We start from the raw sequence: 21,792 nt of genomic DNA, 5'->3' as shown, positions 1-21,792 counted from the left end.
GTGTTTCCACTTCTCACTATACATCTGATATCACTAGGGTCTCAAATTATTCATTCCATAAAAATCCAGTGAACTCCCTGACCCAAAGGAAAGCATAAAAAAATGGAGAAAATATTACTCTTCCATTGCCCTAAAGTCCTCTAATGCTTCACTTAAAAATAAGTAAGTAAACCTAACTTTAAGTATCCAGAATATTTGAATGAATACACACATCTGCACACAAACACCCTCATCTAAATGTATGCAGATATATATACTCATTTAAATAGGTACATAGATATATAGATATAGATATCTATTTTTATCTATCAATCTATCATCTTTAGAAGTATTAAGAATATACTTAATATTTTGAATACTAAGGAACTATTTTCCTTAGTAAAGGGGGCACTTCCATATTGCTATATCCAAATAAATATGTATATTAAAGGATGGGTACATTAAAACTAAATCAAAGAAGTGAAATAAATTTCAAAGCAAAGAGGTATAAATATAGTTAAGATTTAGATATTTTGAGCTAGGAGAATTTTAAGTAAAATGTGGTCCAAACTCCTCTTATTTCAAAAGTTCAGAAGAAATAAATTCACAGTTTTTTAAAAAGCTAGGGTAGACCTAGAATCCTAGTCTGTATTCTGAGTTCATTCTAATGCCATTTACTGAGTTCAGTTCATTATATCACATTTCCTGTTCATGAAAGAGAAAAATAGCCGTGTAAAATTTCACTAAGAAGATTTAAGAATGATTCAATCTTTCAACTAAGCATATATAAATATGGATTATTTTAAATGTGCTGAAATGCCAATATTCTCTATAAACTCTATCCCCAAAAGGGAGGTTATGACAGGTTAAACAAATAGTTGGTAAATGTAAAAATTCATATGATGTCATATGATGTCAGAGATTAAATTTATTTACTCCATATTGTACAATCTAATTTTCTCCATATTATAAACTCACAGCTAAGAGTTTTAAGAAAAATGTAGGTACAATCATTTAGTATAAAAGCATTTATTATAAATGCAGTCTTTTTTTTAAAGAGCCATTTTTCTTTTACTGAAATTAAAAAGTACCACCGCAAAAACCGAGTCTCTTAAATACTGAAACAAAACTTTGAAGATACAAAAATTCAAAGACACATTTTTACTGCCCTTAATCAAAGGGTGTACTTGAGAGTATACCGCAAATCTACTTTCAGATGAATAAACAACTCTAATTGTTTTATCAAAGATTGATCTTGAATACAAATTATGCTGTTGGTCAGGATGATCTTGATTGAGTAGTTTATCATCTTCACTCCTTAGTAAAATAACAGGAGGTACTTAAAATCTTTTCGAGTATATTTTATAAATGAAAGTATAAGATTTATCTTGATTGATTATTTTCCTTTTCTCCATCTACCAACAAAAAAGAACAAAACTTTCCTAACTTGCTCATGAATGCTGTTATCTCCTACCTTGGTAATGGTTTCATGAAGGTTGAAAAATGGATCCATTTCTTCAATTTTTGCTGTGCGTTTAGGAAAAAGGGCCTCAGAAAGAAAACTTGGACCCTGTAGAAAAATCAGAAAAGAAACATTTAAAACTCTTCATTGATTTTGTTTTTCAAGTGCTTATTGGATTTTCCTTAAAGATTCAAAAGGACTCTAAATTGCTTTAAGTTTTCTGTGGATTGTTGGCCTTAATTTTACTGATCTAATTAACCCAATTGCAGAATACTTATAAATTAAAGAATAGAATTCTAAAACTCTTATTTGTATTTACAAAATTATTTTATTTTATTCAGAGGAGGTGATTCTTTGCAGTCCCCCCTTTTTTTCAAATGCAAACTTATATGTAGAGTAAGATATCCTGATGACAAAATCTCTATCTGAAACCCTTTCTCTGATTCATATATTAAATTTTATGTTTTAAGGCTGGTAGGATGGCATTTTTTTTTGTAACACAATTACCATCAAAAAAGCCGAGGTAAACATGTGCATGCTATTTTAAATATTGCAAAACTCACTTCAAAGCAATAGTAAGATATTTTGGATAGATAGGTCTCATGGTCCATGTGCTTCCAATACAATGATAGCATGTTGGTTGTGTCAGAACCTTGGTGTTGAAAATGCTTCAAATTAATCAGAAAAACTTTTTTTTTTAATCAGAAAAAACTTTAGTCATTTTGTACCTCTAGGTGTAAACAAACCTCAGGATATTAGAAGACACAGGATGCTGACCATGTTAGTATCTACTATCCTCTAAATATTCATGCTTATTAAAAATTCCTGTATTTAAATCCTAATCTCCAAAGTAATTGTATTAGGAGGTGGGGCATCTGGGAGAGGATAAGATCATAAGGGCTTCATCCTTGTAATTGGGATTACAATTGGGGTAGAAGTTTGCAACCTACAAAGAATCCTCACTCCATCATGTTGGCACCCTGGTCTTGGACTTCTTATCTCCAGAACTGTGAGAAACAACATTCTGTTGCTTTTTATGCCATTCAGTCTGTGATACTTTGTCCAAAAGGACAAAGATGTTATCTAGAATAATGCTCTTGTAGTTATCGACATTATTAGCATCCCACAAGAGGACTATTACTTACCATATAAATATAGCTTTTACTTGAAAACCTGAAGTAACTAGGATTTGTGTAGAAAATAGAAGAATTGGGTTAAGATATATATGTATATATGTAGACTACTGAATGATAGATAATCTTTCTGAAGGCTTTCATAGGGAAGAAAGATGAAACCCAATCCAACCAGCAATGACTACAACAGGGTAGCAAATTTAAACTGAATTCTATTAGACCTATTCAATAGAGCTGTATATTAGAGCAATCTAGCAGCATAGACTATATAGATCAATGATGAAAAAAGTTAGGATGATGTAATGATGGACTCTGAAGTCATACAGATGAGGACAAAAACCAACATATTAATAATTCCCTATAAATTAAATAATTATGTACTCAGGCATACTCTTCATCCCCTATTTGTACAATATTGTGATCAAACAAAAGTAATTCAGCTATTTGCTCCAGTATATTCCCACTTGGGATAAGAAAACCATGAATCAACCAAAAAACATATCTATATAGGCAAACAGAATATTTATAAACACTTGCTTTATGTTCCCCTCCTCATTTTGGCTTGTAATCTAAAACTAATTTGCCAGAAACTGCTCAATCCCAACTAGTACTCCACTTTTTAAGGCTTACCATAAAACCACACAACTAGGCCAAAATATCATAAATATCCTTCCCTAGTTTCTCCATTTGGAGAGTTTACTAAGACTCAGTGTTATGGGTTGAATAATTCATATGTTGAAGCTCTAACCTTTAATATCTCAGAATCTGATGTTATTTGGAAATAGATCATTGCAGATGCAACTACTTAATTTAGAATAGGGTTATAATGGGGTGGAGTGGGTAACAGATATGCACACAAGGAGAAAATCATGTGAACATGAAGGTAGAGATTGGAGTGATGGTTGACAAACCAAGGAACTCCAAAGATGGCTAAAAAACCACAAGAAGCAAGGCAGGAGGCTTGAGATGGATTTTTTTGTCACACATCTGAGAAGGAACCAACTCTGATACCACCTTGAACAATAGATGTCCTCATACTCAATCTGTGGTACCTTCTTACGGCAGCCCTGGGAAACTAATACACTTAGGATGCAATTCTTCCTTACTGCAATAGGTCTCATAAACTTAAATTTGTTTATTAATAGGGTTTTTTGGGGGGCATTTTGGACTGTCAATATAGAAATATATTAAAATTTTGGTTCTGCCACTTAATTATGTTATCTTAAACACTTTAATCTCCAAAGGATTAGTTACCACATCTAAAAAAACTTAAACATCGTATACTTCACAGAGATGTTGTGAATGGTCCAATACCTGCAATACTAGAGAGCTTATATTAATGGCATTGATGATGAAGCTAATAGCAATAAACATCATAATGATGCTGGTAAGGGTGGCAGTGATATGGTGGTAATTGCAGTACGATGGCCAACTAAAGGAAATCCAAAGACCTCTCTATGATCCTATGAAAGGGCATAATTCACATTTAGATAGGCCTATTTTTCTAAAGAGAGATATCTTTGAATCAACTTTAATAAAAGAATGGCATGAATAATTTGCGGCATTCATTTTCATTTAATAACTTAAGCCTGAAGTCCTTAAAAAGTTTGTTTCATGAGTAGTTTTAAATAAACTTCCTGACATAATTTTATCTTATTAATTTTCCTACCAAAGCAAAACTTCATAAATAGTGCAAAAGTAAAATAACAGCCCCCCTCAAACTGAGTGATCCCATACAAGATAAATAGGGAATTATAATTAATGAGGTTTTTATTGAACTTTAAATTATTTAGTAGCAGTATATGTTAATTTAAATTATCCATTATGAGCCTTATCCTCCAATGTAATCCCTTTCTCTGTCTTATTCTTTCACCTATTTCTTGCCATACCATTTTTTTGTTTCTACTCCCTCATTTATTAACTTAAAAAGTATCCATGTGCCCCTTCTACATGCCATTTACTGCACTAACTGCAGACATGATCCTTAATCTCATGGAGTTTAAATAATGGATTTGAACACACAAGACAGCAAATATCACTGTCTTTGAAAGTATTACAACGTTACCATTCTGTATATGCATACACACACACACATATAACATTATTATTCATAGACAGGTATTTATATATCCTGACATAAAAATAAAGAAAAGATTAAGAGAGGGATATATGCTTTGTGAAAGTTTTCTACTACTATTATATTAACTCTGAGTGATGGCTGTTTAATAATGGTTCCCATCTGGGAATGAGAGGGAAGTTAGGCACCACTAACCACTTGGAAAGGACTTTTGTCTAGAAAAATTATTGATTGATTAAAATAAAGAAGTAAATAAAAATAGATGAAAAACTTAACACTATATGTCTGCCACCTGCAGATCATAATAAAAATATTACAGAAGAAGGGATACTGATAAATAAAAAAGTCTAACTAGGATATGGGGTAAAATTCCATTTGTCACTCCAGTCACAGACTTACTTGTCCTTCCTGTAACATTCAGCCATATTTAGGACACTGTCTTTCTTTCAGCTCTTTTGTCTAACATCACTGAGTTGATCCTGCTGATTCTTGAGTTGCATATTATTCTCTCCATGAAATGGATTTCCTTTTCTTTTTTGAATCTTACTGTCATTTTTAGGTGGTCTACTCTCAGTCTTCTCTTTTCCACAAGCTAAGGGGTTTTATCTACTTTTCTGGTTTCAACTACCATCTTCAAAATGATGATTTCCTAATCTTTGTCTCCAGATCAGATTCCTGTTTTTAGTTCATCATTTTGTTTGTTTATGAAATCCTTCAGATATATCAACTTATGCTCCAAATCATGTGTTTCTATTTGTTGCCTTCATTTCTTGGATGATAGCATTATATCGATATTTTGCCTATATTTATATATATATATATTTTTAAATTTTGTGCCGTTCTTGGCTCCAGCGTCTCTCACCCTTTGTACCATAGAGTTACATTAGCCAATTCCCTTATAATCTATATATTTAGACAATTTTCTACAAGTCTTTATCTATTGCTATAGTCATTTATTATTTTATCCAAACTCTGGTCCCTACTGACTAGAGACCAAAGTTTAAAATCTTTAGTATGATATTTCACAAACAAGTCCTAGCCTTTTTTTTTTCTTTCACTTTAGAACAATTCTTTCTTTCCCATAAGCTATTTTTATCCATATAGCTTCTGGTTATAGTGCAGCAGGTTATTCACCAAACAGGACCCACCCTTACTTTTACTATCTCTGTTCCTATACTTATGCCATTTCCTCATCTGCCAGAAATGTTCTTCCTCCATCTGGTTATCAGGTTTCTTTCTATAGTTGCTTTCCTTGATCCTCACCAACCCATCAGAGTTCATTGTGCTCTTGTCAGTGTTTTAATTCCACATTATATTTACTTCTACTTATCATTTATCACATTGTGTTTCTGTCATACTTCAGTTTTCTCTACTATACTATGAGCCTTTTAAGACCTGGGATCACTTTGTATTAAAATAGTGAAAACTGACGGAAAACCTTGAGTAAGTCATGAATTTCTCAATCTTAGTATCATCAATCCATAAGGATGAAAAATGTAAACATGCTGGTCCTTCTCAGAGAGTTCATGTCAAAATTAAGCAAAGAAACAAAGTATATAAATGTGCTCAGGAAGGAGCAAAGGACTACCTTAAAACTGATTTTTTACACTTGTCACGAATTGCTCTTGTTATGTAAGCAAAGTTAGAGTTCTGAAATTAAAATTACTATAAATACGTGCTGTGTATTGAACTCCCTGTGAAGTTTCTCTTCTACAATCTACAGTTGTTAAGACTTATAAACCATTTCTGTAGGACAGTAAGTCCTTAGAGGGCTTTGAATACAGCAAGTTATTTTTTCAAGTGTGTGCTGAGGATGGTACTCATTGATGCTTATAAGGGGGGGGGGTAAATTTTAAAAAGATATGATAGGAAACAGGGAGTTTACATAGAAGGCTATTGCAGTACTAGAGTGAGAAAATGTGAACAATCGCCAAACTGTGGAAAGAGTGGAGATATCCACTGACAGATGAATAGATAAAGAAGATGTGGTATGTTCTCCCATATAATGGAATATTACTCAGCCATCAAAAGGGATGAAATCTTATCATCTATATTGACATGGATGGAACTGGAGAGTATTATGCTGAGTGAAATAAGTCAATCAGAGGAAGACAATTAACATATGGTTTCACTCATATGTGCAATATAAGAAACAGTGCAGAAAATCATAGGGAAGGGAGGGAAATTGAATGGGAAGTCATCAGAGGGAGACAAACCATGAGAGACTCTTAACTATAGGAAACAAACTGAGGATTGCTGGAGGGAATGTGGGTGGGGGGAATGGGGTGACTGGGTGATGGGCATCAAGGAGGCCACATGATGTGATGAGTGCTGGGTGTTATAGGCAACTGATGAATTACTGAATACTACATCTGAAATGAATGATGTTCTATATACTGGCTAATTTAATTTAAATTTTTAAAAAAAGCTATAGGCTAAACCAGGACAGTAGTTGTAGAATTAGAGAGGAGGGGGTCAGTTTGATAAATGTTTAGGATAAAATGTCTAAAATAAAGTACTTGGTAATTAATTGGATGTGTAAGTCTTAAAAGGAGCCTAGATTGCAAGTATTTCCAGATTTGATGAAATGAGTGGATACAAATTTCATTAACTTAGAAAATATAGAAACACATGAGAATTTAGGACAAAAAATAAGTTTTAAACATTTGAAGTAAGGTATTTGTGAGATATCCATCTAAATTTATCCCAGAAGACGAGTGACTATTATTTCAGATGTTTTTGGTTCAAGACCAAATTCTAAACTGAAATAAAAAATAAAAAAAAATGTGTGAGAAAATTTGAGAAGCATGCACATAATAATCAAAATGTAAAGAGGACCATACATAGTGAGTGTAGCACAGATCTCTGAGTAACAGCGAGATCTCTGAATGGCACCTATACTTAAGGAAAAATAAAAACAAAATCTATGAAAACATTATAGATAGAATAATCAAAGTAAACATCATCATATGAGTTTGATTTTATGAGACTCAAAAAGATAGAGAATGTCTGAGAATGAATAATCAATGCTTCAAAGGAAGTAAAGAAATACAATAAGATGAAAATCATCTATTGGAAGTCACATTTCAAAGACTCCCAGTGCCTTTTGTCAGAAGAGTTTCTATGGATTAGTGAGCACAGGACACAATGCAATCAGTTGAGGAGTAAATGTGAAAAGTGCAACATTATGAACTACCTTATTCTCTCTAGAAATTCATGTTAGGTTGAGTGAAAAGTTAAAAAATATTTATCACTACCTGAAGAGAATAAAAGAACCAAGGCAAAGTGTATTTGTTGTTTTAGACAAGATCGATGTGAACTTATTTTTAATGTGAGAGAAAGCATCCGGAAGGTCAGATGATATTTTTTTTTAAAAAAACATGAAAATTTTAGGGAAATAAATAGATCACAGTCTTAAAGGGAAGGAATTACAAGCTCAGGAAAATTACCCAGAAAAATGAATTGTAACTGGAGGAGCCATTGGAGAGACAAGTGTTGAAATGAGGATAAAAATATGGTGGAAGAGTGTTAGTGCCTATACATAGGGAAGAAAACACTCAAAGGTTATATTCAATTCATTTCTACAATAGATGGAGTTGACCAGACTTTAACTTACTACCATACCAAAATACACCCTTTGAATTTTTTTGGGGGGGAAATAATCATTTAAAATATTTAGTTCATGTAGGTGTAAAGGGCATTGATCTAAAAAAAAAAATTCTGCACATGTCTTTTCTGTGTACTTGGCACTTAATGAACATGATTTAGGTGAATACAATAATATTTAATCCACCTACGTATCTTGAAGGTGGAATCGATTATGACCCTCTCCTTACAAATGGGGAATTGAGAACCAATGAGTTCCACATATGAGCTCAAGGTCATACCATAAGTAAGTGGTAGAGTCTGGATTCAAACACAGATTTTTCTGACTCCGCAACCCATGCTTTCATTCCTATGCCATGCCTACCCCTTACTGCCAAAATTCTCCTTAGCTGAAGATTTTGATTTCTTGAATGTCAGTGGAAAAGGATGATTTTCCCCATCTCTTGTTCTAGTTCCCTCCAAGACTTACTCTACTCTATATAAGCAGCATGAATGCTATGTACAGTTAAAAGATATAATCAAAGACTTCCTGCTTAGACTAAATAAAATTGAATCTAAGAAGTCCCACATGCATTTCCTTCATTGTAATATTCTCCTTTCTGCAAAAGAGAATATACACATCAATACTTAAATTTAATATATGGAATTAAAACAATTGCAGGCTTTGAATGGCACTGACATTCATAATGTGCTGGGCTGATGAAAAAGGTAATTACAGCCATAATTTTGGAAACATAACCTTCTCATTACTATTCAAAGTAAAACAGACTTGAGATAATGTGGAGTTTAAACAGAAGTGTAACAATCTAAGGGTCAAATGTGGAACAATATTAGGACATTATTTTCTGAATTCACCCATTTTTTTCATTTCAATTATTTTTTTCAAGTTTTAGGAAAGTCCACACCATTGGCCTTATTGAAAATATTGAAAATATTCAAGGTCCCTTTATAGTTCCATTCATATTGAGGTAGCATTCTAATTTTAGACCTAAATGAAACATTAGAGATCTTAATTTAACCCAGAAACACAAAGTAAAACATAAGAAATTCAAATGGTTAAATGATTTTTTAAAAATTGCAAAACAGTTCCTGGAAAGCCAATAATAAACTTTGCCTCTGTGTGTGTGTGTGTGTGTGCGTGCGTGCACATTCTTTAAACATTTCACCTTTTCCTGTACTTTTAAGAGGGGGATAAAAATTGTAATACAAGTCTTAAAAATACATATCATTTCAATGAATTTATGATGAGTTTTTGATCTTGAAGTTCTCATATGCAAACAAAATACTTTCATAGGACCCAATCTTCATATTTTAGACTTTCATTCAGCTCTTCCCCTTATATGTCTTGCCTTCTTTCATATCTTAATCACTGGATGTGTGCCTATCTTATACATTATCATTAAGTAGTCTATGTCTTTGTTTTGTTTCACATCACAAAGATCAGGAAGGAGGGAAAGCTGAGTTGTAGCAATAACAAAAAATAATAATAACACATAGCAGAGGGTTTCACAAAGTAAGGCATTTCCTAATTAATTCCTTCAGCTAATAATCTGATGGTAAATAGTTAAGATTAAGTAAATATATGTTGCCAAATAAACTTTCTGAATAAACATTAATTATTCCATATAGTAAAGCAAAATGAGCAGTGTTTATGTTGCTTCCATAATTGTGTTGCTGTCATGAATAAAAGAATAACATCTGACAAAACATTTGCCTTAATGACACTAGTAACAATGTTCTTATCAACATAAATATAACAAATGTATATGCATTAAATAAAGAAATAAATAACTAAATAAAAGACCAAAATTTATTTATTTAGAATAAAAGATGTAAATATATACTATATAGAAATATGTACTATTTATATAATAAATATACAATATTTAATGTTTGTCTATGGAAAATAAATGATAAATAGTCCTATAGTATAATAAATATAGAATAAATACATAAAGCTAGTAAATATTATTGAAAGTTTAACAATATTTATCAAATACTTGATATATGGCAAGCTCCCCAACTTCTCTCTGTGCTTTAGCTTTCTCATCTGCAAAGGGAGTATGACAAAATCTACTCATAAAATCATAAGTATTATATGAATTCCTATATATAGAACTCCTAAGAAAATTCCTAGAACTGTTAATCCAAGTAGCAACTCTGTCAGAAAGGTATATCTGAAAAAAAAAAAAATGGTATATCTGTCCCCAATTTGTAGATGAAGAAAGCTGAGGTTTAGGACAAAGGATGAAGAAATTTGCTAAGGAAATACATTCACTCGTTGGCAGGATGTTAACCCAAACATATGAACCATTCATTCTCATTTAATCCAGGGGTCCTTAAATGCCAGTTCATACGGCGGTGCTGTAGTCCAGTCCATAATAAAATGAGACAGGTCATAATGTTGCAGAGGGATTTTTTTTTCATAACATTAACTACATGCTAATTAAAGAGCTATTTTTTTCTTAAATTATGTTTTTTTTCCACTGTCTTCTGATATTAAAAGAATATTTTTTTTTGCATGAAAAAAATTGAAAGTAGATGACATCTCTCGTTTTTTGTTTCGTCTTAATGCACTTCACTAGTAAATTTAAGGTTGGCACTCTATGTCAGGCTCAGCATTCTTATTTTTTGATTCATTTCATTTGTCCTCAAAAAAGTTTTAAATCTAAAAAGGACTGATTAAATCCTTTAGGTTTTTTTCATCACGTCAGACTTAGAGATAAAAATATTTTCAGTGCATTTATTCAAATTTTTCATGGCTGTGTACCTTGTGTGAGAATAGAAATTTCAATGTTGGTTAGTTGAGCCTCATACATGCCCTTACACTTACATCACTGATTCAAACTATAGAATTCTACTACTTCAACCATATACGGCCTATAAAGGTTAGTAGGCATCTTCATGAACATAAAACAATAAAAATAAACTTCGTACCTGAAACACTACCACGCAAGTAATATCCACACGGTAAAATGTCAAAATAATACACATTTTCTGATTGGTAGGAGGTTTAACAGATTTTCAATATATATGCTAAACACTATGTAACAGAGGGTCATAAGCCTCCCAACACTAAAATATAATCTGATGATGAAAGATGTCTTGTAACTTAAGCCATTATTCCTAAGCCAAGTACCATTTTAAAATAAATACTAAATATTTTGGGTGTTTTGGAGAATCTGGCATGCCCACTCTATGCAGGTAAAGTATTAGGGAGGGATGTGAGGATTCTTTACTGCCCTTGAGAATCACTTGTAAGCAAAAGATTTGTATTTATGTGTAGATTTCCTCTAAAGTACAGAAAATTGTCTACGAATAGTTATACCCTTAAGTAGAGATCATGTCAATCCTTAATGTTCTATAATATGCATTAAAAATATTGTACGTATAATGAATGATATATAATGCTAATAAGGCTCACTGTGAAAAACCCTCAGTTAAAATCCACATAAAATAGTAGATACTCTGATCACTCTACTTTGTAGATAAAGCAACTGAGGCACAGCGAGTTTAAGTAACCTACATACATGAGCAGTAAAGCTGGGAAATGAACCCAGGCAGGGTCTGTGCTCTTAACCATTCATTATAGAATATACCACCTATAATACACGTTACAGTATCAACAGACATTCTTTAGAATCTTTGTAGATGAAAAAAATTAAGTCCCTGTTCACCTCATATACATCTCATATATGAACAGAATATATAACTCTGCCTAATGTTGTGATTTAAAATCTTTGCTCGCCCTGAACTTCTCTTAACCTGGGAATTCCACTCTTCTCCAGTAATTTTATTTTATTATTTTTTTCATTTTTTTAAATATTTGATTTATTTATTCATGAGAGACACACAGAGAGAGGCAGAGGGAGAAGCGAGCTCCCTGTGCGGAACCCAATGTGGGACTCAATCCCAGGACCCCAGGATCACGCCCTGAGCCGAAGGTAGATGCTCAACCGCTGAGCCACCCAGGTGCCCCTCTTCTCCAGTAATTTTAGATACACATGTTATTTTACCATATTTCAGTTTTTAAAACAGGATATGTCCCCACCATATATTTTAGATCCTCATGCTGACTGAGCGAGGCAATAGAGATGCTCTCTCCATTTTCCTATGAAGTTCAAATAACCGTGAAGGAGGCGATCTCATAAACTCAAGTCATTGAATGTTTAGCTGAATGTTCTTTTCTCTTCAACTTGCCTCCTTTCTTTTGGGAGGCTGATAATCCTTTAAATATCAGATGTACCACTAGGTGATTATAAATTATTTCACAGTCTATCAGATGGAGTCCCAGAGGAGGTCCCAGGAGGAGCCACTGTAGACAAGGGGAAGACACTCATGGGGCCACAGGGTGGCACCTGCTTGTCCCCTCTGCTATTATGTTCTAGTTAGAGCTGGTTTGGCTCCACCAGTGCATCCCGGCCACATCGTGGGGTAGGGTGCTGCACCCAGTGACATCATAACATGGTTAATATCCTATGTATCAATGAGAATGCAGCAGGATTGACACAAATAAGTTGCAAGGTGGAAAAAAGAAGAAAAGAAAAAAAAAAAAACTGTTATTCCTGGATCTTGGAGGGAAAGAGTTTTCTCAGTAATGAGAAATCCAAACTTTAATACGGTCTTTAGTAAAACTTGGTCTCTCTGGTAAGGTCTCAAGTCAATTTAACAACAGCATTTCTTTGAGGTCAGAGCCTGTTAGCCTTCTGAAAAGCTTTCTGTTGAACAGTCAGTCAGTGCTTTTCTGAGGGCTGTATTTAATCAACTGTGAAAGAAATGAGGGATTTAAAGGTCTTAAAGTTAAGGGCAAAAGAATCTAAACATCAGGTTAAGAAGAAACAAATACATTATTCAAATCCTGGGAGAGATGCTCCAGTCCTTCAAAGTCCTTTGGCTAGAAATAGGAAGAGATTACCTATGTAGTCGTGACCTCATGTTCCGTAATCTGGGTGAAAACACCCAAGGGAAATTAAAACCAGAATATTAGCCTATCTGAAATTTTACCATTCATTGTATTTTTCTTCTTATTATTTTAACACCTTTTTTTTTTGTCAAATACTAAGCCCAACCTAGGAGAAATTGTGGAGAAATCAGAAGAGCATAGTTCTCAGAAGAGAAATGATTGTTTAAATCCATCCCAACCCTCCTCCCCATTCCCCTTCTATGCCACCCCATTGGCATCTCATTTAACAACATATGAATGATTTCACATTAATATGATTAGATATCCCTGGGCAAATTACATATTTCTATTCTTGTTACTACTTACTAAAGGCTAAACGAAAGTCTTTATTTCCCTCTGTAACCCAGGGAGCACATGTGGATTTAATTTCAGGACTGAAATTTGTTTCTGGAGTATCTATAGTTTGGGGCAATGTTTTCCTTTAGCTAAATGCATTCATTTTAATCATTCATTCCATTTATTCATTTGAAAATCAATAAAGACACAAAATTAATTCTGCAATTCACTAAAGCAAAAATCCCATTTAATTGAATAAATAGGTATTAAAGAAAAGAGCTGTTGTAGCCCTAATGGATAAAACATGTATGCTACATTTGTCTCTTAGTAGAAGTCTCTAAAGACTACAGTAAGTGTGACTTCAAAAAATTATCCAAGCCCCAACACAGAACAGACTCTTTCCTTTGTGGATTAAAATATAAAGAAAGAAAATATGCTTTTGATTTCTGATAGCATCTTCCCTTAGTTTTCATTTGAGAATAATCAGTTATCTCAATTTTCCCTCATCCTCATCTAAAGACAGTGAAATTAAAAAGACATTGATGTTCTACTTTTCAAACAATGGGTCACTTCTGATTAAACTTCGATTGAACATTAGACTTTCAGACTTAAAACAAATTGCCTCCTTTTGCTTTTCAATTTGGACCCAATTTCCTGCTGCCCTCAGGTCACTTGATGGCAACTAATTGATTATGAATCAACAGAAGGTGGACTCAAATTGGAAAAATAAAAATAGAAAAAGAAAACCTGTTTTTTTTCCTTTAAATTTGTGACCAACGTTTTATAAATGACTCAGTTCTCTCTCAAGTTATATACACATATATTCATAATTTAACAAATTTTACGTTTATAAAGTATTTTTAGGAAAAGTAGACTGCTCAAATTTTACTTGACTTTAGGTTATTTGACTTCTGAGGAAAGTTTTAATCAAAGAACCATATCATACTCTACAATTATTAAGATATTTCCTTGTGATTTGATACAATACCCAAATCTGAAGGGTAGCTGTGATTCTCACCAATCTCTCAGTACAGGCAGCATGGTTCACTTAAAGATTAAGTAGGAATTTTGGACCTAAGTGTGAACTCTGTCTCTGCTGACTACTATGGTAACTTCAAACAGGCATGCTAGGTCTGACACTGTTCCCTATGTATATTGTTGGAATCCTGGTATAATGCACACGGAGTATTATTATGTTTTGTTAGTATTATATTCTTATAAATAACATGTATTTTTAAAGCTCCTATTCTCATAATAGTTACATATTCCTATTTAGTATTTTTATTTATTTATTTTTAATATTTTATTTATTTATTCATGAGAGACTCACAGAGAGAGGCAGAGACACAGGCAGAGGGAGAAGCAGGCTCCCTGCAGGGAGCCCAGTGTGGGACTCGATCCCTGATCCTGGGATCACACCCTGAGACGAAGGCAGACGCTTAACTGCTGAGCCACCTGGGTGTCCCTATTTAATATTTTTAAATGAAATAATAAAATAAGCAAAACCCTTAAAGTGGTAGCTTGCACAGAGAAGCTGCTCCAAAACTGCTAATATTTATCATTTTATTAATGTTAGCCTGTTATTAAACTCTGTATCCAGTGCTTAGTGTGACTTTAGATACCTAATACATTTACTTGTTTAATATTAATTATTAAAAATTAATACTTAATAATGCTTATTTAATATCTTTGAACATTTATCAGAATCATACATGATCAGAAATTCTATGCAAAAAAAGGTGGCCTTTTATTACTAAAAAATGTTCAGAATATTTTAGAGAATATTTATAGGATCATTTGGAGACTACATATTCAAAATGACTACTACTAGTAATTGATTGTAAGACCAATAATCAAGAAACAAAAGCTTAAGATGTTCTGACTAAATTATCATAGGCACCTGGGTGTCCATGGGCAAATTTATTCTCATCTTTTCTTCCCTCATCTATAGCAGTTAAACAAATGTTTATTGAGTTACAAGCTATTGCTTATACATGAACAAAGGAGAATAAAACACAGTCTTTGAGAAGCAAATAAGAGAAGAGACATGAAGTATAAATGCACAAGTGTGTGTGTGTGTGTGTGTGTATGGAAGGAGAAATACAATTTACTTAAGCAAAGAATCTAGAGAGAGAGAAACACACACGTGTATATATGTAATGTGAAGTTCACATGTACATGAGTGTGTTATATAAATATGTGCATGTCTGTTTATGCACTTATGAAGAAATCAGCTGTATTTAAAATAAAGTAAATGATAACATGGAGGCATGCAGAGGATGCTAATCCCAAATAATGAAGTTTTAGGGCAGGCATCCTAGGAGAAGTGCTTTCTGAGCTTAGCCCTGGAAAGTAAAATGTAGTCAGGGAAAAAGAGGGTTAGATTATTTCAAACAAAGGGAAAAACATGTTCAAATGCAGACAGATGAAGAACTCCTTACTCCTTAACTGGATGCTCTAAAGAGTTTGGTGTTAATTGGCTAAAATGTTTGAGTTGTGCAGTGTGGCAAAGATATGAGGAAATGGAAGGTCATTGAGGATCTTAATCTAATGCCAAAGAATTTGGACCTTATTAAAAAAAGAATCAGGAGACATCTTTACAGTTTTAAACAGGGAAGTTCAATTAGAGTATTTCAATGGCATCTGAGTTCCTAACATTCTGTGATTTTATCACAGGTATAGTACTTGGGAGACTTTCTTTAAAATAGTTCATGTTAAAAAAATTAAAACAAAAAAATAGTTTATGTTTATGAACTCACTCTAAAAAACATAATAATAGAAACTCATAGGCATATGTATTTGCTACTCTTATGAATTACATAGACACAGTGTAGTTATGAAATGGAAAAGAAGTATTATTTTTATATTTTTTATGAGTATATGCTGGAAAAGACACTTATTAAACAAAGTCATTATAACCATGAAAGATGCCAAATTTGCTTTAAAGATTGGCAGTGTTTTTTATGGTTACAGTTCAGTAATGCAAACTACGGCCAATGGGGAGTGAAGATGCAACCTATTTACAAGTCATCTTAGGTCATTTTCTACCTAACAAAACTCTCTTCCTGTGTTAACCTGACTGCAATAACAGAATTTTGTTTCCATATTTACATTCAATAATGTCTAAAACATGTAGACCAGCTCAATGACGATTATTTTATTCTTTATCCGTATAATTATATGACACGCCAGCAGAGTGTGTACTGTTGGCAGAACAACTCTCACTTCCTAATTTACTAAGAAAGAGAGAAATCTGAAAAATACCTGCTTTCCCTGGATGACCTTTTATGTCTTTCCGCTTTTAAATTAAATTCAATATGGGGTATTTAAGTCACTAATATGGTGAAATGAATAACAGTAAAATCTTGACCAATATACATTGACTGACAATTCTTAGAAATTATTTTTCAGCTCCCTATCTTAAATTTAGAATTGGTATTTCAGGACCGGAAAAGATACTAGAAATTAGGTTGAACCCTTCTTTTTATATCTGAAGAAACTGGCATGAAGGCAACGGCTGATGAGAGTCAGTGCTTGCTCTGGTCGCTGTGCTGCCATTTCTTACCCCCAGGTGACTTTCCTAAAGTGCTCATCAAAGCTGCCAGTCATCATAACACAAAGAGGGCTAGCGCTTTGCACCAGAAAGAGCAAAGGGGGAGTGAGGGATATGTAAGTATGTTTCCTCTCAACTATCCTGCACAGCATCCGGATTTCTGCCCCTTGCCAACTACACAGATTTTAATGAGATTTTTGGAAAAGGCCAAGAAGAGTAGAAACATGAACTCTAACCATGTATTCATGGCGACAGTATTCCTTCACACGCAGTGACAAACACTCACATACACATGTGCTTAGGGTACACAGGTAAAAAAGGAAAGCCTATGAATGCACTCCATTCCTTTAAAAAGTGAATGTCATATCCATACACGTTGACTTTCCTCAGTGAAAATCTTCCCCATGCCCCCTTACTGGAATTATTCTAACTTTTAAACAGGGGTCTTTAAATATATGGAAATCCTTGAAAATCTTCCCATTGGCCCCTGCCCCTTTTTAAAACTATTTCAATGCTCCCAATTACACTGTTCCAAACTGCACATGATTTATTTATTTATTTATTTTCTATTAGCTAGTTCTCATAGATTTCAATACTGAAACCAAAGCCAGGGTTCAATCTCTAGTTGGGCTAGTAGACTTGTTATTGAAAACATTTCCTTTCTGGGGGCACCTGGGTGGCTCATGTGGTTGAGCATCAACACTTGGTTTCGGCTCAGGTCCTGATCTCCTGGTGGGGAGATCTAGGCCCAAGTGGGGCTCCATGCTCAGTGGGAGGAGTCAGCCTCCCCTCTCCCTCTGCTCCTGCACTCACTCTCTCTCTCTCTCTCTCTCTCTCTCTAATAAATAAATCTAAAAAAGCAAGAAAGCAAGAAAGCAAAAAAGCAAGAAAGCAAGCAAGAAAGAAAATCCTTCCTTTCTGGATTTCCATTTTCATCCTAGTTAGTGATCTTAAAAATATGTACTGCTAACCAAAAGAGAAACCAAAAAACTCAACACAGAAAGATGGCTTAGTACAAACAATCATCACTACTAGAAAAACTAAGTCACATAGGGCCTTGGGTCAATAGGATTATCTTTTTGTGTGTTATGTAGTACAGTGGTGTCAAAGGATAGTGGTGCACACCAGCATTTAACTGGTTTTGTAAATATTTCAGAAATAATAAAAACCAATGATATAAACAAGGTCTAAGTTAAGCATAATGGCAAAATGGTAATACTTTCTATTTTTACTATGATGCTACCCTGGAAGTAATTATACTTTGCATAAACAGACATTCAGTAAACTTGTGATAGAAAAATAAAGATCATTAGCATTTCTATAAGTTCAATCCATCATAAAACCTATAGTATCATTAAATCAACCTATATTTAAGAGACTTATTTAAAAGACAAATTCACACCCCCTACACAAGTGCTATAAAAATGTTTAAAGGATTGTCTCATTTTGCATTCAAGGGGTATGCCAAAGTCTGTGGAAGCATGAAGGAGAAAGAAACACTGGGGAAGAAAAAGAAAAGCAGAACAAAAATACTTCTTATGTCTGCACTGCGGGTTCTTCGTCTCGTTATAAAATGGATTTTCCTTTCAATAAATAAAGCATCGGACAGGGGACACATTTTGCAGATAAACTCCCTCCTTGTAATCAATTATATACTCTGGAATTAAAAAAAATAAATATAGAAAGTGTAGATTTAGGGAAAAATGGAAATAATAGAAAAATGGAACTAATATATTTTATTTAAGAGATTAAGGAGGAAAAAAAAAGATTCTAATAAAAAATATAAATTAACCATAGCCCACAATCTGAAGTTGTAAGATACTATCTTCCATAAATGAAAAGTAAAACAAACAACAATAAAAAACAAAAAAAGACAAAACAGAATGAATTATCTGTTGGGCGTGCCATATAAGAGACTGCACATTCTGGTAGCCCTGGGAATCCAGAGACAGGATTCTCCCCCAGGCTTTGCCACCAACCTGGTGACCTTAGGCAAATCCCTAACATTACTGCTCTCCAGTCTCCTATTAATGTGGGACATCTGGCTTCCTTTAAATTCTAAATTTCTCAGACTTTGGCTTCTGTACTTTCCCCCCTCGCATATGACCTGTTCCTCAGACTCTATTGTTTCTCAACCCAGGCTGCACATTAAAATTACCCTGAGAACTGTTTAAACTCACGGATGCCTTGGCTCCAGCCAGTGCAATTAAATTCCAATCATAAGATTGACCTTAAAAGATGACCTTTTAACAAAATCCCTTTTATTGGGAATCAACCTTTTCTCCCTTTTTGAGGTCTGATTGAAAAGAGAGGCATCATCACAGGCTCTTAAGAGCAGAGAGTTTATAACAAATTTGAACTACATGGTAACTGTTATCTCGTTTTATTCTTTTTTTTTTAAAGATTTATTTATTTATTTATGATAGACACAGAGTGTTACCTAGTTTTATAACCTTTCAGACAATTTTTCCTTACACTTGGAAGTAATACATAATAAAAACCAGTAGACATATGGAACCCCTATCCTGCCTTTATTTCTATAGGCTCCGTTGTCTTCACCGAGGAAATAGAGATGGAGTTCTATTTGGTGTGTATATGTGAATCTATCAAGGAGCACGCAAACGTGATTCCGTCTCAAATTGTGAGTGGAAAAAGTTTTCAACAACAGCAGAAACACTAACAGAGCAGAGGAAAAAAAAGTATGATTATAAATTAAATACCTACTATTACCACGCATGTAAAATATCAAGAAAACATCCGAGAAAAATGTAACAAAATTTAACAAATGATATGTGATGACTGATGACTTTAAAATACTATTATTTTAGTAATGATTCTCATTTTTTTCAACAGTGTGCATGCATTATTTAAAAAAAAAAATAAAAACACCTGAATTGGGAAAAAAAGAAAAAAAGCCTATATTTCTGTAGAAGTCTCATCTGGAAAACATTTGGCTTAAAGCCAGAATTCTCCTCATGCTCATGAAAAAGTCCAACTTCACAATACACCTGCTTCCTCTCCTCCGTGCAGTTCTTTTTATATTCACTGAGTGAGCTGCAATTGAAAAGCTTTTGTGGTCTTCTTCTCTTTTCTCTCCAATTGGTATGGCATGAAAGACATTTCAAAAAAAAAAAAAAAAAAAAAGGACAACATAAACAACTCAACTGCTTGTTAAATTTTATGTTAAGGATATGCACTGACCCAGCAAAATCACCACAGACAGCCAGACATGCTGCTGAAATTTAAGCATCCCTGCCCATCTACTTGTTTACAGAGAAAGCAGGTAGTGACCTGAAATCGTTCCGCTCTTCTTCCCCGACACTTCAGCTAGAGAAACGAAACCAGGAGAAAGGACTGGAAGTATGCTAGGTTTTCCTTATGCAATTCTATTGGTCTCAAGAAGAGTCAAATTGGAGGGGTATTAAGGACAAACTCAACACAGTCCACTCATGTAGCTGAATGTGGAGCTGGGACTCCAACACAGGAGAGGCCAGACCTGTCGTGTTGCCTCCTGTTGCCCAACGGGGAAGAGCTCTTGGTGAACATCCAGTGGTTTCAGGGGGAAGGTGATATGAAATGTTATTCCTCAAATACTGTGAATATGTCCTTTGGTATTCCCATTTGCCCTCAGTTCTTTTTGACATCCTCGGCAGCAAACGTGAGTTTGTGTGAGCAAGAAGACACGTTGCAGAGACTCTGGCCCTGCTCGAACATCAGAAAAGGGAAACCAACAGTCCCCTGTCCTCCACACATTAGGATTTCTCCTTCCAGTGCCTTTGCTTTTCTTGCAAGCAAACCTCACCAAATTCCTAGTTCTAGTACCTGCTTCTAACCACGGTGCTGGGGCATGAAGTGTTCATTTGTATTCTGGGGAGTCCTTTGTCAGATTTAAATCCTTTGGCACGTAAGAAAGAAATAGCTCAACACCCTTTGGAGCTGCAAGGCTCTTTTTGTTTTGTTTTGGTTTGGTTTTTTGTTCTGTTTCTCTCCAGTCCTCTCCCTCTCTCCCTTCGGGATGCAGAACACATAGTGACAACATGAGGACCAGTTGATAAAACTTGCCTAGGGGGATCAGCTGGTAAGGTTCCAGGCTTGCAGCATGTGATCCTGGGCTTAAGCACTCTTCCTTGCTGGCCTTGTGAGGACAAAATCCTCCTTTGGGTTCTCTCTCACCAAGAGATACAAAGCTACGAGGCAACAGCACTCTGAAGAGAATAATGCCTTTATTCACTCTGAGGAAATGCTCCAGTGACTTGCTTTGTAATTCAATAATTTATTATAAAACAGAGATAACAACATAGGCTGCAATTTATTGTTTCACGGCATCAAAAATAGAAGGCTATGTTGTAAGATTATAATTAAATGTGGGTGAAGATGCTCAGGTTGAAAAACAAGCAGGTATGTATCTTAGGCGTTTTTAGGCTGAGGAACAAGTGAGGGTTGGAGAAAGGAGTCTGGGCAAGGAGAGATCAGACCTATGCTAAGAATCGAGAAGGCAGCCAACGAGTGTGTCTTTTGCCTTCCCCTCCAAATTCAGATCACCTTTCCTCTGACCAACCCAGTTGCCGTAACAAAGGCTTTGGCCTGCGTGACACATACACACATGACATGATTTCACCTAAAAAACTTTCCCTACTTCCTGCTGATGCACTCAGTTTCTCTTCAATGGGAATATCATTTTTCCCATCCATGGCTAGAAAAAAAAAAAAGGCTTATAAAACAAAGGCAGCTTTGAGCATATAC

At 34.3% G+C, this 21,792-nt stretch overlaps 1 protein-coding gene across 5 annotated transcripts in view; it reads right to left on the bottom strand.

The window, feature by feature from the left end:
- Positions 1-21,792, bottom strand: part of NAALADL2 (N-acetylated alpha-linked acidic dipeptidase like 2) — an 880,805-nt gene that overhangs the window by 141,731 nt on the left and 717,282 nt on the right. For all 5 annotated transcript variants that reach the window (XM_072808120.1, XM_072808121.1, XM_072808122.1 and 2 more), the window contains one exon: positions 1,454-1,549. In XM_072808120.1, coding sequence (XP_072664221.1) covers positions 1,454-1,549 — 96 coding nt within the window. The remainder of the gene's footprint in view (positions 1-1,453; positions 1,550-21,792) is intronic.

Source organism: Canis lupus, chromosome 31 (genome assembly GCF_048164855.1).
Source record: "Canis lupus baileyi chromosome 31, mCanLup2.hap1, whole genome shotgun sequence".
NCBI classification, from domain to species: Eukaryota; Metazoa; Chordata; class Mammalia; order Carnivora; family Canidae; genus Canis; species Canis lupus.
Note: the sequence above shows the minus strand (reverse complement) of the source record. Positions and strands in the feature narration are given on the sequence as shown.